Source organism: Orcinus orca, chromosome 2 (assembly GCF_937001465.1).
Source record: "Orcinus orca chromosome 2, mOrcOrc1.1, whole genome shotgun sequence".
NCBI lineage: Eukaryota > Metazoa > Chordata > Mammalia > Artiodactyla > Delphinidae > Orcinus > Orcinus orca.
This window is the reverse complement of record NC_064560.1, coordinates 10,950,552-10,977,548: the sequence shown is the minus strand read 5'-3', so window position 1 is coordinate 10,977,548 and position 26,997 is coordinate 10,950,552. Positions and strand designations below refer to the sequence as shown.

The following is a 26,997-nucleotide window of genomic DNA, read 5'->3' as shown; positions in this document are numbered from 1 at the left end:
CAGAAATGTAGCTGTCATCCTTGAAACCACTCTCTTCTTCTCCTTTCAATCCATCACCAAGTTACATTTTTATTTCTTAAATATTTCTGGAAGCCAACAGCTACTCTTTGCCTTCACTACCACAGCCTTGGTCTATGCCACTATCTTCTTTACCTGGAGGTCTATGATGGTCTCCTAATTAGTCTCCCCATATTCATTCATTCCATTTTAATCCATATAGCAAGTGATCATTTAAAAATACTCTTCGGGACTTCCCTGGTGGTCCAGCAGTTAAGACTCCGCGGTCCCAACGCAGGGGGCCCAGGTTCGATCCCTGGTCAGGGACTTAGATCCTGCATGCTGCAACTAAAGATCCCCCATGTGGCAACGAAGAGCCCGCGTGCTGCAACTAAGACCTGGTGCAGCCAAATACATATTTAAAAAATTAAAAAATAAAAATATTTCTCGCATCGTGCCACCTCGCTGCTTAAAACACACCAATGGCCCCTGCTTCCCTCTTCATCTTCACCTTGCACCTTTCTCCCTTCTCTAAGGACCATCCAGCCCTAAAGGCTGCCTTCCTCCTATGGGTTCAGGGTTTCCTACCCCAGATCCTTTACACATTTTATTCTCTCTGCTTGGATTCTTTTTCCCTCCACAATATTTCTCTTCCCCATCTCTCCTAACTTTTACTCATTCTTTAGTCTATTTTTAAATGTCAGATCCTCAGAAATACATCCCCTTAACTATAAAATCTGATTTAGGACTCACTTTATATTCCCTTGCAAAATAGCCTCCTATTTTTTTTTTCCTTACCAATCACTACTTTCAATTTCTAATTATAGATGCATTTGTTTGATTACTTCTGTCTTCCAACACAGTTATTTTGTTCACTTTTCTACCCAGCAATCAGAACAGTTCCTGGCGCATTACAGACAGTTAGTATTTGTTGAATGACAATGAATGAGCTTTGTTAGCTGAAGAGATTTTTATAATCTAAACTAATTTTTTTTACTCTGTTCTAGGCAAGATACCCTTTTGATTATGATTTTTCTTCCCATATAGCTTGATAACTATAGGAGAAAACGCACTGATCATTTAAGAGATAGCTCTTAGTTTAAAAAGTGACGTTCGCAACACCCTTTCATGATAAAAACACGAAAAAACAACAACAACTAGGAATAAAAGGAACTTATCTCAACATAATAAAAGCTATATACTAAAAACCTACAGTGAACATCATGGTGAAAGAAATGAAAGCTTTTCCTTTAAGATCAGCAACAAGGCAGGGATGCTTGCTTTCACCACTTCTATTCAACGTAGTACTGGAAGTTCTAGTCAGAGCAACTGGCAAGAGAAAGACATAAAGGCATCCAAGTTGGAAAGGAAAAAGTAAAATTATCTGTAGATTATTTGATATTCCATGTAGAAATCTCTAAAGATTTCATACACAAAAAAAAACCTGTTAGAATTAATGACTGAGCTCAGCAAAGTAGCAAGATATAAGGTCAACACATAAAAGTCAGTTGTATTTCTATAAACAATGAATGATCTAAAAAGGAAATTACAAAAACAATTCCATTCACAATAGCATCAAATATACTTAAGAATGAACTTAACCAAGGAGGTGAAAGACTTGTATAATGAAAATTGTAATACGTTGCTGAAAGAAATTAAAGAAGACAAAAATAGATGGAAACACATCCCATGTTCATGGATTGGAAGACTTAATATAGTTAAAATGTCAGTACTACTCAAACCAATCTACAGATTCAATGCAATCACTAGCAAAATCCCAATGATCTTTTTTTGCAGAAATAGAAGAACCTATCCTAAATTCATGTGGAATCTCAAGGGACTCCGAATAGCCAAAACGATCTTGAAGAAGAAGAACAAGACTGGAGGATTCAACACTTTCTGATTTTAAAACTTCCTAAGATCATGTATAAACATTAGCTCAAAATGGATCAAAGACCTAAATTTAAGACCTAAAACAATAAAACTCTTGCAAGAAAAAACAGGATAAAACCTTTACAACATTGGATTTGGCAGTGATTTCTTGGATATGACACCAAAGGCACAGGTAACAAAAGAAAAAATAGACACACTGGACACTTCATGAAAATTGAAAAATTTTGTATATCAAAAGGCACTATCGGGCTTCCCTGGTGGTGCAGTGGTTGAGAGTCCGCCTGCCGATGCGGGGGACACGGGCTCGTGGCCGGGTCCGGGAAGATCCCACATGCCGCGGAGTGGCTGGGCCCATGAGCCATGGCCGCTGAGCCTGCGCGTCCTTGCCTGTGCTCCGCAACGGGAGAGGCCACAACAGTAAGAGGCCCGCGTACCGCAAAAACAAAAACAAAAGGCACTCTCAATAAAGTAAAAAGGCAACCCATAGAAGAAAATATTTGTGAATCCTATATCTGATATGGGATTAATATCCAGAATATATAGGAAATTCCTAAAACTCAACAACAAAATCAAACAATCCAATTAAAAAAATGGGCAAAGGGCATTTCTCCACAGAAGATATACAAATGGCTAATAAGCACAAGAAAAGATACTTAACATCACTAATCAGTAGGGAAATGCAAACCAAACTAAAATGAGGTGCCACTTCACACCTATTAGTATGACTACTACCAAAAAACAGAAAACAACAAGTGTTGGCAAGGATGCAGAGAAATCGGGACACTTGTACAGCATTGGTGGGAATGTAAAATAGTATAGCTGCTGTGGAAAAGAGTATGACATTTCCTCAAAAACTTAAAAACAGAATTACCATATGATTCAGCAAATCTACTTTTGGATATATACCCAAAAGAATTGAAAGCAGGGTCTCGAAGAGATATTTGTATACCTATGTTCACAGCAGCCTTATTCACAACAGCTAAAATGCGGAAGCAACCCAAGCGTCCCATCAACAGAAGAAAGGATAAGCAAAATGTGGTATATACAGACAGTGGAGTATTATTCAGCCTTAAAAAGGAAGGAAATTCTGCATAAATGAGAATTTATCATAATACAGTTGACCCTTGAACAACATGGGTTTGAAATATGTGGGTGTACTTACACGTGGATTCTTTTCAATAATAAACACTGTGGTACTACACGATCTGTGGTTGGTTGACTCTGAGGATATGGAACCATGGATATGGAGGAACCAAACAGACAGAGGACTAACGATAAGGTATATGCAGATTTTCAACTGTGTGGAGGATCAGCGTCCCTAGCCCCTTCATGGTTCAAGGGTCAACTGTACTATTCTTTATTTTATATCTGTCCTAAGGTAATAAGGAATAAAGAAATGACGCCTATACAGATATGTGAAAAAAAGTTTAAAGTGAGTTTTCAAAAATATCTGTATATAAAATTCAAAAATTTTTCTTTAATGAAAGTTAGCTTTTCTACAATGCTCCCAAATTCCGTGTTTGCGAAAAAGCTTGAAAAAATTATCATTTTTTTCTGTGTTGCCAACAGGATAAAAATCAGTGTAAGCAGTAAAATTGATATTGCTCTGATATTTTATAGTTTCATATATTTTACCAAATTTCTCTAATTTAAAATTTCATAAAAGAATCTTCTTCTTCTTGGACATTTATAGGCTCATTTATTTTGAGTTGAAGACAGCTCTACTTACATAAACTTATTGCTTAATAAATTATGTAACCTTACAAATAGAAACATTAGAATTCACAAAATAGAGAAAGCCAAAAAGAAAAAGTAATATCCATTTTAGTGAAATACACATAGTAAATTATGGAATAAAGCACATAGAACAGCAGTTTTTAAAAGTTGGATGTCAGGAAGAAGGCTATTCTCTTCAACAATCCTTAGTGACACAATTTATAAGTTGTCTCCTTGATTTTATGTTATCTTCTTAATTTTTCTTCCTCCAAATGTAAACCTCTCGGCCTATATATAACATTATGGATATTGAAAATATTTATAGCTGTGAATAGCTGCATATGACATAGGCTACCAGAAAATATATGTAATTTTTGGATCTCTGGAATAATATGTAGAAAATACTTCAGAGAACTAAAAAGGCTTACACCACTATTTCCAATTCAAAATACTTTACAGTTTTTAACCTTGTATTCCTTGTATTACGCAGTGTAGAAAAAAATGTGAAGTTCTGAGTGTTGACTTTATTTTTCAGGGCCCAGAAATGAATGTTTATCTGAAACTAGTACATAATAATAATGAATTATGCTATCAAACTGGAAAACCTAACATCAAATTTTAATCAGGTTATACATGGAAACCCTGACGCTGGTGAAAAAAATTTTTTTTTTTCTCTATGTAAGTAAATAATACAATTATTCTTTAAACATTGCCTAAGCGTTTTGGTAAAGACTATTTTTATACTCTTCATAGTATTTTACTCTTTGAAAAAAACTTATGATTTAATTTCTATGTTTTCCGTGGGTTTTTTTCTATGTTAAAATGACTATATTTTTTAAAATCCACCATTACTTATTAGCAATATAAATAATTTTGTGCTTTTCGAGGACACCAATGTCATGTTCCAGCTGCTTCATCTCTTCTTCCAGCTTCTGCTTGCGAATCTTCTTTGGTATGGAGTCGATGAAGACCGAGAGGGACTGAAACTTCTTATGTACTTCTTCCCAGTTCTTTTTCAGCCCCTGCAAATGGTAAAGAAAACTGTACATAGCAAAGTAAACTGCAGAAGCAGAGTAAATCGCAAAGAAAATTGCACTGGGAAGGAAAAATGTAAACAGGTAAAGAAAGCCGACAAAAATAACTAAAAAATGATATGTGTTTATCAAGTTCTTGGCCACAGTAACAAAAAATACTGTACAGAGGCCAAACCCTGTCCTTGATTGTGTGCTCAATTCCCACTGGGAGTATTTATTTTCTTTGTTTTTAATGTTACTGTACTTGTTTTTACCATCAAATACGTGTATGCAGAGTTATGAGTAGTATGAAACTAAGCTCATAGCAAATGCTTTGGTAAAAACAACTTAGAGTTGATGTCCCAAGCAAAAAAACAATTTTGAACAGGAAATTATTTCTTATAAAAATTTTCATTTTTTTTCTTTAGAAAAAAAATATCCTCATTCTTCAACAGAGAAATCACATCAAAACACTTGATTCTGACTTACATGGCCATGTTTTCTTATATCTGACTAAATGGAATTGTATAAAATGCCAAAATTCAATTTTTTATTTTATGTTTTTTGCGTTACGCGGGCCTCTCACTGTTGTGGCCTCTCCCGTTGCAGAGCACAGGCTCCAGACGCGCAGGCTCAGCGGCCATGGCTCACGGGCCCAGCCGCTCCGCGGCATGTGGGATCCTCCCAGACCGGGGCACGAACCCGCGTCCACTGCATCGGCAGGTGGACTCTCAACCACTGCGCCACCAGGGAAGCCCCAAAATTCAATTTAACAAGAGATGATCTTTTATGTGTTTTCAGTATTAGAAAGAATTCTTCCTCCATATAGTTAATGGATCTATACTTCCCATTAATTTATTCTAGAAATGACTGAAATATCATTACATGTAACACATATGCTAATTCAATAATGTAAGTTAACGTTTTATGTTCTCAGAAACCAACAAATTCAAAATTAGGAATCTCTTAGGAGCAATAAAGGTTATTTCCATCTCTGCACAGTTATCATTTCTTATCACAATGCACTAGCGGCTCCATTGACAAAATGGTCTTAAACTAATTGAACTCATGCAATGAAATTTTATAAATTGACACTTTCTGTTATTCACTATGGGTGCACAAATCATTTTATTTACACAAAAATGAAAAGTAAAACTGAAAGTAACATTTAAAATATTGCCTGGAAATTATGATCCCTGACACACAGATGGAAAAACATATCCCCATGCAAATGAAGACCAAAAGAAAGCTGGGGTAGCTATACTTATGACAGAAAAACTGACTTTGAAACAAAGACTGTAATAAGGGACAAAGGGCATGACATAATGATAAAGTGGTTGATACAACAAGAGGATATAACATTTATAAATATTTATGTACCCAACATAGGAGCATCAAAATATGAATGCAAATATTAACAAATTGAAAGAAAAAACCAGACAGCAATACTATAATAGTAGGGGACTTTAATATTCCACTTACATCAATGGATAGATCATCCAGACAGAAAATCAGTAAGGAAACATCAACTTTAAATGACAGGTTAGATCAGATGGACTTCACAGATATGTATAAAACTTTCCATCCAAAAGCAACAAATACACATTCTTCTCAAGTGTGCACAGAACATTCTCCAGCACAGATCATATGTTAGGCTACAAATCAAGTCTTAATAAATTTAAGAGGACTGAAATCATATCAAACATATTTTCTGACCACAATGGTATGAAACTAGAAATAGACCATAGTCTATTAAGTATGCAATAGCATTATGTTTAAAAAAACAAATACCTTAATAATAAAAATACTTTACTGCTAAAAAATGCTAACCATCATCTGGCAGTGCAGGGTTTCCACAAATCTTCAATTTGTAAAAATCTCAGTATCTGTGAAGCACAGTAAAATGAAGTGCAATAAAACAAGGTATGCCTGTACCCTAATCAAGTGGGATTTATTCCAGGGAGGCAAGGCTGGTTCAATATTCACAAATCAGTCAAAGTGATACACTACATTAATAAAATAAAGGATAAAAATCATATGATCACCTCAATTGATGCAAAAAAGCATGATAAAATTCAACCTCTATTTATGATAAAAAAAAAAAAACTTTCAACAAAATGCATACAGAGGGAACATACCTCAACATAATAAAGGCCAAATACGACAAGCCCACAGCTAACATCATACTCAATGGTGAAAAGCTAAAAGCTTTTCCTCTAAGATCAGGAACAAGACAAAGATGCCCACTCTTGCCACTTTTATTCAACATAGTATTGGAAGTCCTAGCCAGAGCTCAGGAGTAGCATAATTTAAAATTATTGATTAAAAAAGAAAGAAAGAAAATATGGTCCTTGAAAATCATGGCCATACATTTAGATTTATGAGAGAATTAGAAGTGTCTTATATAACAATACCTTCATAATAAGCCCTCATAGTACAAATTTAATCTTGTAAACTTTTCGGGGAGAAAACGGTTTATTTCCAGGCTCAGGTAAAAATGACTACAAGTTTGGACACACTTTATAGAAAAGATCTGTTGAGAAAAAAGGCCACAAATGTTGAGCATTTCTTGAGTGAGATTATATCAAGGATTTGGGAAAGGGAAAAGGCAGAAGCGTCTTCTACATTTTAAAAAGAGAGGGATGGGTTAACACAGTTCTTAATAGTGTATGAGAAGTATTCCAATAAGAAGTCCTCAAAAGAATTCTGTTTTTCTATAGGCTTTCATTATGAAATGGGAAATATGTTTCCACAGTGCTCCACAGGGTTGCCTATTGCAGAGAAGAAATCTATGTATTTATACACTTTGAAATATCAAAGGTTTTTCATAGCTCCTTGGGTGATCTTTCCCTATTCCTTGTGGTCACAGCAGCTACACGTTTTGCAGTATTTCTTTTTAAAGGATAGTTTTCTTTATCTTCCAGTGTGTACAATAACATTTGGATCAAAGTCCACCTCTAGGGATGGGAACTAAATGTGACTGATATTCCATATTATACCAAAATAGCCTCTTAACGGCTTTGTGGTTATTTCATCTAAAAAAATCTTTTATCCACTGCAGCGATACTGATTTTCCCTTATCTTTATTTCTTCATTTTTCTCTCTTCTAGTTTAATACTGAAATAATATTGTTAATTTTGGAAAAATTTTCACATAGGGAGAAGCGGTCATAAAATAATAGGACGTGTGTTCAGGTCCATGCTCCTCTGCTGCCACCCCCATCCATTCTCCACCTCTGGCTCTGCGCTGTGACTAGGGGCTGGGCGGTGGTGGGGCTGAGGTATTTATTCCTATGGGCTGCTCCTCCCCCAGCACTGTTCCCTCCAGCCTCTGCCTCCAGCTAAGGAAGACACCGGTGGGAGGAGAGCAAGCTTGGGGCATTTCTTCCCCCACCCTGGACATCACCTGGACATGACTGGCCCTTGCATCTGTGACTACAGTGCCTGTCGGAGCCCCTCTTCCAGGCTCTAGCTCCCACCCGGCTCTGGTAATGCTGTTTCCTGCCCCTGCCCTTCCAGCCCAGGGTGGTGGTGATTCCTGCTGTCTCTAGTCCTGGGTGCCTCAGTGTTCCTTGTTGGTTCCCTTAGCCCTGCTTCACCTCTGTAAATAGTTCCTTTGTAGATTCTCTTCAGAATCCCAGCCTAGTATGCCTTCTATCCCCTGCTGGATCCCGGGCGGGAAGAGCCTCCCTCTGTTACCTCTTATGCAAGTGCTTATCACGTGGTAGGAAAACACAGGCCTGGGAACTGGTCAATGTGAGTTTTAGTCCCTCTTCAGCTACTTGATAGTGTTGTGACCAGGGGCAAATGTAAACCAACCTCCAAGTTCACTGACAGTAAGGACCACGTTTGTTTTGCTCACAACAGTATATCCCCCAGGCTGGGTACAGTGAGTGGAACATGGTAGATTAGATGTTCAGTAGATGAACGGAGGGATGAATGAACAAATGTGCCCACTTAATACTGACATATTTGCATTTTATATCCTCATCTGTGAAATGAGAAGTTTGGAATAATTAGACCAGATGATCCCTTCCTGGATAATGAGACTGTCATTTTATGAAGAATGAGCAGAATGTGCCCTACTCAGGGACATATGACCATACTGCCATAGAACTACATGCAACTCTTAACCAGGGAAGGGAGCAGGGTTCAGGGCTTGTCAGGAACAGAGCTCGTGGCTTTGTTACCATGGCAGCTACACTACCCAGCTAATAAGGCATCCAAGGGAGGGTCAGCTATTGTCTATCAAAGTGTCTACAAAGAAACTCTGTAGTGACCACATCAGGAAGCTGAGGGCTGCTGACCCACTAAGGAGGTGCCGAGGGAAGAGCCTTTTCCTTCCCAGGGAAGTTCTTCCTTTCTTTTCCTATTTTTCTTAGATGTAAAAACCTGGCTTTCACAAAAACATGTATGTTTTAAGAATGGCAGAATCTGATGGAGGGAGGGAAGGAGGGAGGGAGAGAGGGAGGGAGGGAACCAAAGAACAGTGCTCTTCCTGAAAATGACGGGCCGAGTCCCACTTCCACGTGTGCCAGCCTTCTTGCCTGCCTGTCTCCCTTCCTTCTCTCCAGCGCACCATTATTAATCACCTGTGTTTACACTGGGCACTAGGTTAGGCATTGCAGAGATTGCTGGCAACAAAGAGACAGGGTCACTGCCCTCGGGCCACTCCTGCTGTCTGGGATATCCTCTTACTCTGCAGTTTAAGGCGCAGCTAAAGACCTACCTACGTCCTGCACTGGATGTTCGTGCCTGCGAACCTTATAAAACATATGATCTGTACACACACACATCTTTCTATATGTACATAGATACACAGCACCTCTTATCAATTAAATTACAACATTATCCAGAGCAGAAATTTTATTTTATGCCCCTTGGGGCTTAGCATGATACTCTATGCAGAACAGACATTTAATAAATGTTTATTGATGATTGGGATGACACTGATAAAATGCTAAGATTTTATAACAGCATATGAATCCATTTTTCAATAGAAATTAAGTTGTAAAAAGTTTTTTCTTCTCCGTTTTGAAAAGGTCACTAGAAATGACTTTGTAGAAAGCTTTCAAAGTAACAAAACAAAGAATAAAGTACTGTTTTTACCTCTATAAGAGAGCACAACTATAGAACAGTGTCAGTAGGTGCTTAACAAATACTCTCTAAAGATGATGGAGCAACGGTGCTCACACCCCCCAATATTTTAAATGCTTCAGATAGAAGTCTTGCATTAAAAACTCCAGTGTAAGTGTCTTTAAGTCTGTTTTATTCCAAATAAAGAAAACATATGTAAAGCCTAACACCTGGTTATTTTAAAATCTGGACACTTGCTTATAAGAAAGAAAAAAAAAGTTGGTCTAGGGACAGTTTCAATTATTCTAGAGCTCCACCTAGTGAAAAGTATCTACCTTATGGATATTATTTTTGAAAAATTCAGGGGCATGGGAATGAAAATCAAAATGCTTTTTTACTTTATTTATGCACATTCATTGAAGGAGAAGCTTAGCTTGCTTATGACACTACTTCAGGAAGAAACAGAAGCTCACCTAGTTGGAAACAAATTATTATTCAGCAGTCCCTATATCACAACTTTTTGCTCTCCCCAAAGAGCCAGCTTTGTTGCATGCAGTTGTCACTATAATCAAAAGAGAGTGTTCTGATGTCAAAATCAAAGTGCGGGCCTTAATAATCACTGATGGTGGACCTTTCTTTCAGAGATGTTTTAAAGAGTTACACATGAATGTAAACTAAAGACGCTTACCTGCAGAACTGCCTCCCTTTCTTCATCAGATAGCCTTTTCATAGCTGCTTCCCTGAGGTTTTCCTGGATATAGTTATCATATTCTTCCTGGGCTTTCTTCACTTCTTCATTTCGCTTACGTATGTAATCAGGCGTGACACCATAACCCTTGTAAGGATTTTTCAGGAAAAAAAAAAAAATCAAAATCCTGAAAGTAATCTTATATATGTGTACATACCAACCAATGATTAGGAGCAAAAGAAACGTTACAGACTTAAAGCCTTTGCTCAAAACACTGCAAGTTAACAAAAGTCAGTGATTTTTTTCTTTTTCCTATTTGGAACTAGTTGATTCTGGTCATTTAAAACCATCTGTGCTGTTATCATGGCTGTTTGTTTTCCCTCTTTTGAATGTTCCCAGTGCCTGTTCTTGGCTGATGGCTTGGCCCTTACTTTACCCTGAAGAACTGGATTTTCTTTATTTCTTTTAGGTGCTTCAGATTTTACTTTGAAATATCTCAAATATCTTAAGGTCTCTTGTGCATTATCTCGTAAAAAGAAAAAAAAAAAGGAAGATAAATGCTTCCAATGCATTGTAAGAACAAACTCTTAAAGATGCTAGGCACATCTGCTTTAAGAAAAAATCGACGTGGGCCCCTTAGGTTGTTTTTGGAACAACAAAATACAATCTTAGGCTCCTGGGCTGCTTACAAGGACTGACAGTGAAGCAATCAGCTATGATTCTTTCAAGTTAGTGAATGTGTCGATACCACTGTGTAGAGAAACAGAACTACTCCCTGTTCATTCTTCAAAGCATTATTTGAGGATGTACTTGGTGCTAGCTACACTAGTGAATAAGAAAGGAAAAGTTTCTGTCCTCATGGAATGTGCATTCTGTAGTGAGAGAAACTCACCAAAAATAGAGTATGAAATAATATATATAAGTGCTCCACAGTAAAATACAGTAAGAAAAAAGAAAGTCATGAGAGCTATTTGAGATAAATAAAGATGTCAGAGAAGACCAGAGGGCAGATAGCAGAAGCAAGAAGAACTACAATCCTGCAGTCTGTAGAACAAAAACCACATTCACAGAAAGAGAGACAAGATGAAAAGGCAGAGAGCTATGTACCAGATGAAGGAACAAGATAAAACCCCAGAAAAACAACTAAATGAAGTGGAGATAGGCAACCTTCCAGAAAAAGAATTCAGAATAATGAGAGTGAAGATGATCCAGGACCTCGGACAAAGAATGGAGGCAAAGATCGAGAAGATGCAATAAATGTTTAACAAAGACCTAGAAGAATTAAAGAACAAACACCCAGAAGAATTAAAGAAGAAAAAAGATATGAACAATACAATAACTGAAATGAAAAATACACTAGAAGGAATCAATAGCAGAATAACTGAGGCAGAAGAACGGATAAGTGACCTGGAAGACAGAATGATGTAATTCACTGCCATGGAACAGAATAAAGAAAAAAGAATGAAAATAAATGAAGACAGCCTAAGAGACCTCTGGGACAACATTAAATGCAACAACATTTGCATTATAGGGGTCCCAGAAGGAGAAGAGATAGAGAAAGGACCCGAGAAAATACTGGAAGAGATTATAGTCGAAAACTTCCCTAACATGGGAAAGGAAATAGCCACCCAAGCCTAGGAAGTGCAGAGAGTCCCAGGCAGGATAAACCCAAAGAGAAACACACTGAGACACACAGTAATCAAACTGACAAAAATTAAAGACAAAGAAAAATTATTGAAAGCAGCAAGGGAAAAATGACAAATAATATACAAAGGAACTCCCATCAGGTTAACAGCTGATTTCTCAGCAGAAACTCTATAAGCCAGAAGGGAGTGGCATGATATATTTAAAGTGATGAAAGGGAAGAACCTACAACCAAGATTAGTCTACCCGGCAAGTATCTCATTCACATTTGATGGAGAAATCAAAAGCTTTACAGACAAGCAAAAGCTAAGAGAATTCAGCACCACCAAACCAGTCCTAAAACAAATGCTAAAGGAACTTCTCTAAGTGGGAAACACAAGAAAAGAAAACGACCTACAAAAACAAATGCATCACAGTTGAGAAAATGGTAATAGGAACATACATATGGATAATTACCTTAAACATGAATGGATTAAATCCTCCAACCAAAAGACACAGGCTTGCTGAATGGATACAAACACAAGACCCATATATACGCTGTCTACAAGAGACCCACATCAGACCTAGGGACACATAAAGACTGAAAATGAGGGGATGGAAAAAGATATTCCATGCAAATGTAAATCAAAAGAAAGCTGGAGTAACAATACTCATATAAGATAAAACAGACTTTAAAATAAAGAATGTTACAAGAAACAAGGAAGGACACTAAATAATGATCAAGGGATCATTCCAAGAAAAAGATATAACAAATATAAATATATATGCACCCAACATAGGAGCACCTCAATATATAAGGCAACCGCTAACAGCTATAAAAGAGGAAATCGACAGTAACACAGTAATAGTGGGAGACTTTAACACCTGACTTACACCAATGGACAGATCAACCAAAGAGAAAATTAATAAGGAAACACAAGCTTTAAATGACACAATAAACCAGATAGAATTAATTGATATTTATAGGACATTCCATCCAAAAATAGAAGATTACACTTTCTTCTCAAGTGCACATGGAACATTCTCCAGGATAGATCACATCTTGGGTCACAAATCAAGCCTCAGTAAAGTTAAGAACATTGAAATCATATCAAGCATCTTTTCTGACCACAACGCTATGAGATTAGAAATCAATTACAGGGAATAAAACCATAAAAAACACAAACACATGGAGGCTAAACAATACATTACTAAATAACCAAGAAATCAAAGAGGAAATCAAAAAATACGTAGAAACAAATGACAATGAAAACACGACGATACAAAACCTATGAGATGCAGCAAAAGCAGTTCTAAGAGGGAAGTTTACAGCAATACAAGCTTACCTCAAGAAACAAGAAAAATCTCAAATAAACAATCTAACCTTACACCTAAAGGAAATAGAGAAAGAAGAACAAACAAAACTCTAAGTTAGTAGAAGGAAAGAAATCATAAAGAGCAGAAATAAATGAAATAGAAACAAAGAAAACAATAGCAAAGATCAATAAAAATAAAAGCTGGTTCTTTGAGAAGATAAACAAAATTGATAAACCACTGGGCAGACTCATCAAGAAAAAGAGGGAAAGGACTCAAATCAATAAAATTAGAAATGAACAAGAAGAATTTACAACAGACACCGCAGAAATACAAAGCATCCTAAGAGACTACTACAAGCAACTCTATGCCAATACAATGGACAACCTGGAAGAAATGGACAAAGTCTTAGAAAGGTATAACCTTCCAAGACTGAACCAGGAAGAAATAGAAAATATGAACAGACCAATCACAAGTAATGAAATTGAAACTGTGATTAAAAATCTTCCAACAAACAAAAGTCCAGGACCAGATGGCTTCACAGGTGAATTCTATCAAATATTTAGAGAAGAGCTAACACCCATGCTTCTCAACCTCTTCCAAAAAATTGAAGAGGAAGGAACACCCTCAAACTCATTCTATGAGGCCACCATCACCCTGATACCAAAACCAGACAAAGATACTACAAAAAAAGAAAACTACAGACCAATATCACTGATGAATATAGTCAACAAAATACTAGCAAACAAAATCCAACAATACATTAAAAGGATCATACACCATGATCAAATAGGGTTTATCCAGGGATGCAAGGATTCTTCAGTCAATGCAAATCAATCAATGTGATACACCATATTAACAAACTGAAGAATAAAAACCATATGATCTTCTCAATAGATGCAGAAAAAGCTTTTGACAAATTCAACACCCACTTATGACAAAAACTCTCCAGAAAGTGGGCATAGAGGGAACCTACCTCAACATAATAAAGGCCATATAAGACAAACCCACAGCAAATATCAGTCTGAATGGTAAAAAACTGAGAGCATTTCCTCTAAGATCATGAACAAGACAAGGATGTCCACTCTCGCCACTATTATTCAACACAGTTTTGGAATTCCTAGCCACGGCAATCAGAGAAGAAAAATAAAAGGAATACAAATTAGAAAAGAAGAAGTAAAACTGTCACTGTTTGCAGATGTCATGACACTATACATAGAGAATCCTAAAGATGCCACCAGAAAACTACTAGAGCTAATCAATGAATTTGGTAAAGTTGTAAATAATTACATAATTAATGCACAGAAATCTCTTGCATTCTTATACACTAATGATGAAAAATCTGAAAGAGAAATTAAGGAAACACTCACATTTACCACTGCAACAAAAAGAATAAAATACCTAGGAATAAACCTACCAAGGGAGACAAAAGACCTGTATGCAGAAAACTATAAGACACTGATGAAAGAAATTAAAGATGATACAAACAGATGGAGAGATATACCATGTTCTTGGATTGGAAGAATCACTATTGTGAAAATGACTATATTACCCAAAGCAATCTACAGATTCAATGCAATCCCTATCAAATTACCAATGGCATTTTTTACAGAACTAGAACAAAAAAATCTTAAAATTTGTATGGAGACACAAAAGACCCCGAATAGCCAAAGCAGTCTTGAGGGGAAAAAATGGAGCTGGAGGAATCAGACTCCTTGACTTCAGACTATACTACAGAGCTACAGTAATCAAGACAATATGGTACTGGCACAAAAACAGAAATATAGATCAATGCAACAAGATAGCAAGCCCAGAGATAAACCCACGCACATATGGTCACCTTATCTTTGATAAAGGAGGCAAGAATATACAGTGGAGAAAAGACAGCCTCTTCAATAAGTGGTGCTGGGAAAACTGGACAGCTACATGTAAAAGAATGAAATTAGAACACTCCCTAACACCATACACAAAAATAAACTCAAAATGGATTAAAGACCTAAATGTAAGACTGGACACTATAAAACTCTTAGAAGAAAACATAGGAAGAACACTCTTTGACATAAATCACAGCAAGATCTTTTTTGATCCACCTCCTAGAGTAATGGAAATAAAAACAAAAATACACAAATGGGACCTAATGAAACTGAAAAGCTTTTGCACAGCAAAGGAAACCATAAACAAGATGAAAAGACAACCCTCAGAATGGGAGAAAATATTTGCAAACGAATCAATGGACAAAGGATTAATCTCCAAAATATATAAACAGCTCGTGCAGCTCAATATTAATGAAACAAACAACCCAATCAAAAAATGGGTAGAAGACCTAAATAGACATTTCTCCAAAGAAGACATACAGATGGCCAAGAAGCACATTAAAAAACTGCTCAACATCATTAATTATTAGAGAAATGCAAATCAAAATTACAATGAGGTATCACCTCACACCAGTTAGAATGGGCATCATCAGAAAATCTGCAAACAACAAGTGCTGGAGAGGGTGTGGAGAAAAGGGAACCCTCTTGCACTGTTGGTGGGAATGTAAATTGATACAGCCACTATGGAGAACAGTATGGAGGTTCCTTAAAATTCTAAAAATAGAATTACCATATGACCCAGCAATCCAACTACTGGCATATACCCAGAGAAAACCATAATTCAAAAGGACCAATGCACCCCAATGTTCATTGCAGCACTATTTACAATAGCCAGGACATGGAAGCAACCTAAATGCCCATCGACAGACGAATGGATAAAGAAGATGTGGTACATATATGCAATGGAATATTACTCAGCCATAAAAAGGAACAATATTAGGTCATTTGTAGAGACGTGGTTGGATCTAGAGACTGTCCCACAGAGTGAAGTAAGTCAGAAAGAGAAAAACAAATATCGTATATTAACGCATATAGGTGGAACCTAGAAAAATGGTACAGATGAACCAGTTTGCAGGACAGAAACAGAGACAGAGATGTAGAGAACAAACATATGGACACCAAGGGGGGAAAGTGGAGGGGCGTGGTGGTGGTGGGATGAATTGGGAGATTGAGATTGACATGTATACACTAATATGTATAAAATGGATAACTAATAAAAACCTGATGTATAAAAAAATAAATTTAAGTTAAAAAAAAAATGTCAGGGAAGACCTCTCTGAGGAAGTAGCTGTTGTGAGATATGAGTCATTAAAACTATTCACAAATATTCTGGTTCTTCTCCTTCTAGGCACTTGGTATGACAATATTTTCCTGCTCCCCTTCAAGTAAGATGCAGCCTGTGACCTGAATTTCCCCGTGTGAGTAGAAGTAATGTCCTTTTTGGGTAGAAGGCTCATGAATTAATGGTTGACTTGTCATGTTCTTTTTCTCTCTGGTATGGTGATGGGTGATGTTTTGGTTTGCCTGGGTCCTGGAGTCAGGACAAGAAGCAGAGCTCCCAACAATCCTCAGTGCACAGGTAGCACAAGCAACCAATAAAACCTAGTTGCTTTTAGTTACTGCAACTTGGGGGTTGTTAACCACAGCACAACCTAACCTAATCCTGACAATAAGGGATAGAAATCCTAGCTACAAATGTGTTCTGGAAAGTTGCAAAGCACTATACAAATAGACTAAGAGCTCAGTATTCTGGTAAGTTAGTTTCATGGTGACCAGTTCAATCCATTTCAGGATTTCAGTGTTTCAGGAAACACTGAGGGCAACACCTCATTTCAGCTTAGTACAATCACCGAGGTTCCCAATGATGATTGTGTCATCACAAGTGATTAAATTATATTTGGCACACTCTGTGTAGGAAAAGGAACTACGTCACAAATGGGTAAAAGCTGCAGTGATCTGAAATATTCCCATGTGCTGGATCATTGAGGGTAATGCATAGTATTAATATTAATAATTGCATATATTATAATATCCGCTCTTTACTGAACTTCTGTTAGGTACCAGGTATTGTGTCAAGTGCTGAATATATTTTATATCATTCAATCCTCACCATGCTGTGATAAATCTAATAACTTGTTAAAAACCACAGAGTTAAGTAAGTGGCAGAGTTAGAATTTGAAACGCTTGTCTTCCTATTATTGCTATGTAACTCAGGCAAACATCCATGCTTCCGTTTGCTTACACAAAATATTCTCATGGCACAAATGGGCATGTAATACTTTATTTGGAACTAAAACATGAGGTTCATTCACTTTTTTTTTTTTTTTTTTTTTTTTTTTGCGGTACACGGGTCTCTCACTATTGTGGCCTCTCCCACTGTGGAGCACAGGCTCCAGACGCACAGACTCAGCACCCACGGCTCACGGGCCCAGCCGCTCCGCGGCATGTGGGATCCTCCCGGATCGGGTCACGAACCCGTGTCCCCTGCATCGGCAGGCGGACTCTCAACCACCGCGCCACCAGGGAAGTCCGAGGTTCATTCACTTTTAAAAAATGGCCTTGCCTTTAAAAGGACTTACTATCTCACCTACCAATAACAGATTTTTTTAGCTTAACTCAGGTAAGTAGAAAGTAAGTTGAGTTAGTCCTTCGTAAGCCCTGACTGGTTAGCCATCGAGAGTACACTAGGCGCAGAGAATTTGCGTGGCTTCGTAGACAAGCACAGGTAGACTAACCTCGTATTTTTCTGTCTCTGTGATGGAGACTCTCAGTTTCCTGTTCAAGGCAGAAGATGTATTGAAGTGGACAGCTTAGGCGGAAGGCAGCCAGTGTGGCGGTTTGTGGCATGACCATCAAAGGAGAAGGGTTTTTACGTGACGGTGGAGAAAGGATGGATTGGAAATGGCTTTAAAGAGCCAGGAGAATGAAGTTTCTGCCTTTCCACACCCTGTGGGACAAGGACCCTGAAGAGCCTCCAGGGGCCATATTAGGAGGACGTATCCAGAGAAACTTGAAATCTTTGTAAGCATGAGCTGCCAACTCCCAGATCCCTGCTAAGGTCTTCCAAAGGTGTCTCAGCCAGCCGAGTGACAAGGGTTTCTCAGGGAATAAGTAGTGTTCTCTGACAACAGCCTTGAGGTTCCTGTTTTGATGGTGAACAGTCATTGGATTCACCACGGTAGATCACTGGATGACCTCAGTACAAGCCCCTCTTACATGTTACAAATTCCTCTTTTTCTCTTCTTTTCTTCCTTATTTCCTTTCTTTCTTTTTTGCCCAAGTTATTATTATGCATTATTACTCTTTAGGATTTTGTACTCATATACTATGTGTGTTTCCAGCACTTCTGTGCTCTATAAGTATGCAAAGTAAAATAGGTCTTATAGAAGGTATTTTTCATAAGCTTTTTAAATTTCTATATTTAAACTGCTAAACCCAAGCTTCTATAATTTTCAACAATGAAATTATATGCCTATCTGATAAGCACCTTTTCAGATAGAAATGAAGGTCCTGAAAAGACTAACTATTGTACAGTACTTTCAAGGTCTGCTTTACTCTAAACCAAACACAAATGAGTATATTCAAACTGAAATAGTACTGTGAATTATTTACAGTACACTGACGGGATGGATGGCTCTAAAGTTGTTTTCCTCTTCATTTCTCTCATTCTGTTAACAAGATAATGTAAACTAATGACTAAATCTTAGGATCTTCTGAAAGGTTATTCCTTCTAGATTTATAGTAACAACTGTGCTTCTAGTGACAATTCCACCTCACCGAAAATGAGTACCTTTTAGAGAATGTTTGCTATAACTGTTAAATATATTAATAATTGAAATTATGAAAAACAATTATAGTTTCCCTCTACTGAACTATATGTTGTTGTTCATTCCAAATTCTCTGTAACTTCATCACACTAGATTTGGACCAAACACGGACTTCAGAGGAATGAGAACTGGCAATCTAGATAATTTGTCCAGTGAGAGCACTATTTTTTTTAATTCAAGTACAGTTGATTTACAATATTATATTAGTTTTAGGTGTACAACGTAGTGGTTCAAAATTTTTATAGATATAAACTCCATTTAAAGTTATTATAAAATGTTAGCTATATTTCCCTTGTATCTTATTTATTTTATCCGTAGTAATCCGTACCTCTTAATCCCCTACCCCTTTCCAACCCCTTCCCCTTTCTCTCTCCCCACTGGTAGCCATTAGTTTGTCAGTGAGGGCACTATTAGTGATAATACAGACAAACATTATGAATACCATATTTAAATTATCTATCAGTTCTTATTAATATATCACAAGGCTACCTTTTTATTGATGTACTTTGGAACTAGTCCTGAAGTTTCAAGGTCATGCTTGTCTCCAGTTCTTTTGTCAACATAAATTGGCTTAGGTTTTTTAGCCACTCCCATAATGACATCGGCTGCATTTGTATTTATAAATTTTTTTTCACTCTGTATTCCCATGACTGGATGGTCCGTCCTCAATGGCACAGGAGGCTTTTTGGGCTCATTCCGTTCAAACTTTTTTTCTGTTAAACATAACATTTCCTTGTTAATATTAAACTATAAATGTGGCTACTCAGTACTATTTATAGCATCCAGATATTTTACCACTAGTATATTAGAGTTTTATTAATAATATATTCAAATATTTAAGGTAAAAATCAGTAATCATAAATGCAAAAGATTAAATGTGACATAATCAATTAATATGTTGGAGAACAATATAAAAATCTAAGGGAAGAAAATAAACACCCCAAATCATATGCTAGCTAAAACATTTTTATTAGCTATTATAAAAATATTTTCTTATAAAGATTTCAATAACAAATGTTCAGTATGCCCATTGAAAAAAGCCCAAAGAAACATTAAAACTTTTTTCTGAGTACCTTCAATATTATGAATAATTGCCTCTTCAGAGGAAAGTTACTGTAAGATCACCAAGTAAATAAATCAAACTTGATGTATCTGATGTATCCAAGAATCTGGATGTTTTTCACTAAAACTATTATTATTATAAGGTATAAAAATCATGTAATAGCTATCTACCTAACATGCAGCTTAAGAAATGATAAATGACCAATACTGCTGAGGCTTCCTATTCACTCCTCCCTGATTACAGCTCACCTCCTAAAATAACTGCTATCCAAAGTTACTTCTCTCTCTCTACCACATTCTCTTCATTAGCAGCAGATGAAACTGGCCATTTTTACACAGTCTCTTTGACTTGACCATTCCAACTTATCTATTTTGATACAGCCACATCAAAGTGGTTTGTCAAAATGCTAAAATGTAAAATAATTACACTTTACTTCCAAGAACCGAAGGCAACAACTATCTTGACAAAACCTTACTCAAAGGCTTCCCTGGTGGTGCAGTGGTTAAGAATCTGCCTACCAATGCAGGGGACAAGGGTTCCAGCCCTGGTCCTGAGAGATCCCACATGCCGCGGAGCAACTAAGCCCGTGAGCCACAACTACTGAGCCTGTGCTCTAGAGCCTGCGAGCCACAACTATTGAGCCCACGCACCACAAGGACTGAAGCCCGCCTGCCTAGAGCCCGCCTGCCTAGAGTCCGTGCTCCGCAACGAGAAGCCACCACAATGAGAAGCCCACGCACCACAACAAAGAGTAGCCCCCGCTCGCCGCAACTAGAGAAAGCCTGCGCGCAGCAACAAAGACCCAATGCAGCCAAAAACAAGTAAATTAAATAAATTTAAAAAAACAACAAAAAAACCCACCTTACTCAAATCTTAACCTCATCACAACGACTATGGACTTTGACTTTATTCATTTCTGTACTGTTTGAACTTTTAAATCATTTTATATAACTTTTAGTATCAGAAAAAAACAATACTTATTATTTAAAGTTTATGAACTGGATTAATCTCTTGTTATAGGCTGAATTGTGTCCCCCCACCATATTCATACATTGAAGCCCTAAATGCCAGTACCTCAGAATGGAACTGTAGTTGGACATGCTTTTAAAGAGGGACTTAAGTTAAAATGAGGTCATTAGGGTGAATGCTAATCCAATATGACTGATGTCCTTGTAAAAGGAGGAAATTTGGACACAAACACACACAGAAGGAAGCCATGTGAAGACAGCGATCTATAAGTCAAGGAGAGAGGTCTCAGAAGAAATGAACCCTGGAAACATCCTGATCTTGTTTTTTTGTTTGTTTGTTTCATTTTGTTATTGGTTTTGTTTTGGGTTTTTTTTGGCCATTCCGTGTGGCATGTGGGATCTTAGTTCCCCAACCAGGGATTGAACCCATAACGCCTGCAGTGGAAGCTCAGGGACCACTAGGGAGTTCCCAGTAACACCCTGATTTTGGACTCTAGCTCTCAGAATTGTCACAAAATAAATTTCTGTTTAAGCTACCCCATACTTACTATGGTAGCAGCCCCAGCAAACCAATATACCCCTGATAATTCTACACGCCCCCAGGAAACATTATAAAGGAGGTTTTGAATGTTCACTTATTCATTAATTCATGCAATATATTTTTGTTGAGCAATTACTATGTCCCCAGGTAATGCTCTAGGAACTGCGGGTACAGGAGTGAACAGAAGATACAAAGTCCCCTTTCTCATGGAGTTTATATTATAGTGGGGGATGAAAAAATAAAATATAATATGTAGACTATAATGTATATATTAGCTTGAACTATATGTAAAATTGTTTACTGTTTTTGACCTACAAAAATGGTTATCTTCTTCCTATTTAACATACTACTGAGATGTTGTGAACATTGTCAGAAATTGAATTAGGGAGTTCTTCCAAAGCCCGGAGCAGAGAATAAGCCTGTTACAACCCAAAGAGCTCCCTTCTACCAGATACACCCATGTCAGGTTGGGTATATCAAGTAAGGTTGGCATAATCAGTTTGCCTAAAAAAACAGAGGCATACATCTTATAGATGATCACGTGGGAAACATTTAGAAGCCGGATTTAATTATGAGTTGAAAGCGCATGCAAAGGACTCCCATAACGATAGCTTTAGAAATGCAATTAAGAGGCAAAACTGAATTCTCAGAAAATGAGGAAACAGTTTGGAAAGACTGATAATTCATTCTTAGTTGAGTAAGTATATTATAAATCTTGGTTGTTTGTGGTTATGCACTGGATGGAGCCTAAAGCCCACCCCCATCTTACCCTTATATTATATCTATCAATATCTAAACATCATAGTCTTTTCATCCGAGGAGTAGGGGTTGGCAATGTGGGGTGGCTTGGAAAATGGGGCGAGGATGTCTCTTTACAAATTATTCGGTGGTAATGTTAATAAGTCTGAAGACCAAATGACTGGGTTTCTTTTTAGGCTATAATTAAATGGCAATATTAACACGGTCTCATGGTCATGCAGATGTTCTACTACTTAAATTTAGAGAAATCTTCTTGTACCTGTTAGGTAGTTTTCAGTGTGTCTAGCAAATTATTGTGTTCAGAATGGCAGAATATTCACCAAGAGACTGGCGGTAGCCTTGGCCTATATTACCTTTAACTTTGTCTCACTGGACGCGGCTTTTAACGCTCTTGCAATGCCCTGAATTTCTTAATTATTCCTAAGGCCAATGAAATGTTGTGTTTGTTTTGCCTTATAATGTTTATAAGTGAAGAGACAGACTTCTTCCCTTTCTCCTTATTTGAAACTTAGGATTTATACAGTTAGGTTATGTACTATGCTTAACCTTGGAGAGGATTCATGAGGACCCAAGTCATATCATTGGTTCTAAGGCACTTAAAGTATTAAATTCCATTTTAAGACTTTCCAGTGTTCTCAAGTGCTTGTGGGTCACAAAATAACAAGACTCCACTTAAGGGAGCTACAAGAGAGGCTTCTGAAGACATGAATTTCAGCATGAATGTTGTATTTTCAGACTTGCTTCTTCCACCTTTCCCAATAATGCCCTCGTCCTCTGTCACGGTATGAGGGTTATGAGAGAGGATTGTGGGACACATAATATTGCCATAGGGAGAAGTAGTTTCATTTTTGGCAAAAGGCACACCCTAGTTGGGCTTGAGATATTGCATTATTTCCTTGATGCCAGAAGATGGGAAGAGGCTTTTTTTGGGCTGTGTTGGGTCTTCATTGCTGTGCACGCACTTTCTCTAGGTGTGGCGAGTGGGGGCTACTCTTTGTTGCAGTGCGCGGGCTTCTCATTGCGGTGGCTTCTCTCGTTGCGGAGCTCGGGCTCTAGGCGTGCGGGCTTCAGTAGTTGTGGCATGTGGGCTCAGTAGTTGTGGCTCGCGGGCTCTAGACCACAGGCTCAGTAGTTGTGGTTCACGGGCTTAGTTGCTCCGTGGCATGTGGGATCTTCCCCAACCAGGGCTCAAACCCGTGTCCCTGCATTGGCAGGTGGATTCTCAACCACTGCGCCACCAGGGAAGTCACCGAGGCTAACTTTTTAAAATAGATAGATTCATTGCCCTCTTCTCTTTATTATCTGAAAACATCAGGCAAGACATACCCAAGATGGGAAGAAGTTGCTTCCATGAATAACAATAACAATTCCTTTTTCATCCACTCTCCACTTTCCTGATGGCCTTTTCCCCTGATACCCATATTCTCTATGACCACAATTGACTACATAATTTGTGAGGCCCAGTACAAAATGAAAACGTGGGGCTCCTTGATAAAAAATTATTAGGCATTTCAAGATGGCAGAAGCAGAGCATTAAACCAAGTGTGGGATCCTCTGAAGCACAGGGCCCTTTGTGACTGTACAGGTAGCACGCCCAAGAAACTGGCTCTCATTCATGAAGGCTCCTCCATTACATCTAACTCCTTCATTGTCCTAATGGTCTTAGAGATCGGAGAGAGTTAAAGCCCATACTCAAGGCTAAAGTGAGCCTGATAGTTGCTTCAACAACTGATAGTAATGGTTGTAGTTTTCATCTCTTGCAGAAAAGACCAGACAGGGTTTAGATGGTGAGCTATCTTGCCCACTGAGGTTTAGAACTCTTCTTATGATCATTGTTATTGAAGTCATATAGCTAGTTATGAAGATGGTGGGGCATGTGGTGCTGGAGGTGGGGTTTTATCAGATAGTCCAAGATGTAGTTCAAGATGCTTGCACTATCAAAGGAAAGTCTATTTGGGGGGCAGCTGGCATTCTCCACTCTCTTTTTCTACTACATTGTGGGGTTTTTTAAGAACTTTTATTTAAAATATTTTTTCACTGAAGTATAGTTGATGTATAATACTGATATTATATAAGTTATAGGTGTACAATATAGTGATTTTTAAAGGTCATACTCCATTTATAGTTATTATAAAATATTGGCTATATCCCCTGTGTTGTATGATATATCCTTGTATCTTATTTTGTACATAATATTGTACCTCTTAACCCCCTGCTTCTGTTTTGCTCCCTCCCTCTTCCCTCTCATCACTGATAACCACTGGTTTGTTCTGTGAGTCTGCTTCTTTTCTGTTATATTCACAAGTTTGTCGTATTTTTTAGATTCCACACATGTGTGATGTCACACATTTCCCTGTCTGACTTATTTCACTTAGCATAATACCCTCCAAGTCCACCCACGTTGCTGCAAATGGCAGTATTTCATTCTTCGTTATGGTTGAGTAGTATTCCATTGTATACATATACCACATCTTCTTTATCTGCTGATGGGCACTTAGGTTGCTTCCATGTCTTGGCAACTGTAAATAATGCTGCTATGAACACCGGGGTGCATCTACTATGTTCTTGACGTCTGCTTTCTCCTAGCCTCTCAAATTCTGTTTAATATGAGGTAAAGTTGCTATCACTGTAAACATTTACTATTCAGACAAAATAATTTTAAATTATCTGCTAACACTTTTAATATTAAAAAGAGTGATAAAACCTACTGGGTGGTAGAGTTTTTTCCTTTGAATGTTTCTTCAGGAAATCCTTTGGAGAAGGTACTTCAAGTTTTGCTGGTCCCATAGTTTTCATTGCAGTTTTAAATTTTTGCTTCTCATCTTTTACAGCTGCCTTAAAAATGGATACATACCTACAATTAAAAGAAAAAGTTGTAGCATTTACATTTCTAGTAAAAATTGTTTAAAGTTTATAAAAAGGATATACATTTCTAATTTATATATATCTATATTCATTTGGAGATAGCCATAAAGCATAATTATCTGAATTATCTGAGTCCATCAGGCTTAGGCAAGCTAGATGGAACCTTTGCCCTAAGAAAAACATGCCAGGATAAAGATGGTCATAGTATTTCCTTATTATCCTTTGAATATCTGTAGCATCTATAGTGATGTCACCTCTCCCATTCCTGATATTGGTAATTTATGTCTTCTCTCTCTCTTTTTTTTTTTTTTCTGATAAGTCTAGCTAAGGGCTTATTAATTTTATTGATTTCTTAAAAAACCAGCTTTTCATTGATTTTCTTTAATGTTCACGTTTTCCATTTCAATGATTTCTGCACTGATCTTTACTATTTCTTATTTGGAGTTTAATTTGCTTTTCTTTTACATTTTTTTTTTTTTTTTTAGTTTCTTAAGGTACAAGTTTAGATATTTGACTTTAAACCTTTATACTTATCTAATAGAAGCTATAAAATTAAAAAACACCTTTTTAATTCCCTTCTGATATCTTCTTTGGCTTAGGAGTTTGTTTAGATGTGTTTTGCTTAATCTCCAAATATTTGGGGATTTTCCAGATACTTCTTTGATTTCTAATTAATTTTTACTGTGGTTAAAGAATATAATTGTAAAATTTCAATCCTTTAAGATTTTCTGACACTTGTTTTATGGCACAAAGCATAGTCTATCTTGGTAAATGGTCTACATACACTGGAAAAGAAAGTGCACACTGTTGCTGTTGGCTGGAGTGTTCTATAAATGACAATTAGGTCAAACTGGCTGGAAGTATTTTCAAGTGTTCTAATAATCATTGAAAGAGAGATGTGGAAATCTCTGACTATAATTGTGGATTTGTCTATTTCTTCTTTTAGTTCTATCGGGTTTTGCTTCATGTATTTTGAAGCTCTATTAGTAGGTGCATAGCATTTAGAATACCTTCTTGAAATACTAATCACTTCAATATTATGAAATAATATTCTATATCCCTTCTAAAATTCTGTGCTCTAAAAATCGACTCTGTCTGATATTAATATAACCAGTCCACATTCCTTTGATTTATGGTAACAGCATTTTTCCATTCTTTGACTTTTTACTTACTTGTGTCTGTACTTTTAAGGGGATTTTCTTATGGAAAGCGTAGAAGTTTTATCCTTTCAAAGGGTTTCATTTCTTTGGTGTATTTAGACCATTCACATTTAATGTGATTTAAAAAATATGTTTGTGTTTAAATTTTCCATCTTGCTATTTGTTTTCTACATACCCCATTGCTGGTTCTTCCTTATTTTATTCTGCCTTATTTTTTGTTTTATTTTGTGGAAGTTCTAAGGTTTACAATATACATGTTTAACTGATCACAGCCTACCTTCAAGTATTATTATGTCACTTCACATAGGACATAAGAACCTTACAAAAGAATACTTGCATTTACCCCTCCCCCACCTTTATCCTAATGTTATATGTGTTATGAAACCCGTAATTCATTGTGATTACTTTTCCTTTAAAAAGCCAAATAAATTAAAAAGAAATTCAGAAATAAATTTAAAAAGAAGAAACTTTAATATTTACCCATATATTTACCATTTTATGTGTTCTTGATTTCATTGTGTAAATCCAAATTTCCAACTCATACCCTTTTCTTATGCATTATGGACTTTTAAACTTCTGGCTTCCACTGTTTCTATCTGCTGACCTTCTTTCTTCCTCTGT

At 37.0% G+C, this 26,997-nt stretch overlaps 1 protein-coding gene across 4 annotated transcripts in view; it reads right to left on the bottom strand.

Annotated features, from left to right (window-relative positions):
- ENKUR (enkurin, TRPC channel interacting protein) overlaps positions 1-26,997 on the bottom strand; it is a 44,556-nt gene that overhangs the window by 10,953 nt on the left and 6,606 nt on the right. For 3 of the 4 annotated variants that reach the window (XM_033407894.2, XM_033407895.2, XM_004280959.4), the window contains exons 2-5: positions 25,060-25,205; positions 19,510-19,733; positions 10,383-10,529; positions 3,577-4,628 (exon numbers count right to left, since the gene is read on the bottom strand). In XM_033407894.2, the coding sequence (XP_033263785.1) occupies positions 4,455-4,628; positions 10,383-10,529; positions 19,510-19,733; positions 25,060-25,147 (633 nt within the window). In that variant the 5' untranslated portion in view covers positions 25,148-25,205 and the 3' untranslated portion in view covers positions 3,577-4,454. Of the gene's footprint in view, positions 1-3,576; positions 4,629-10,382; positions 10,530-19,509; positions 19,734-25,059; positions 25,206-26,997 lie in introns of those variants that run through there. The other variant, XR_007475275.1, reaches the window with a different exon arrangement.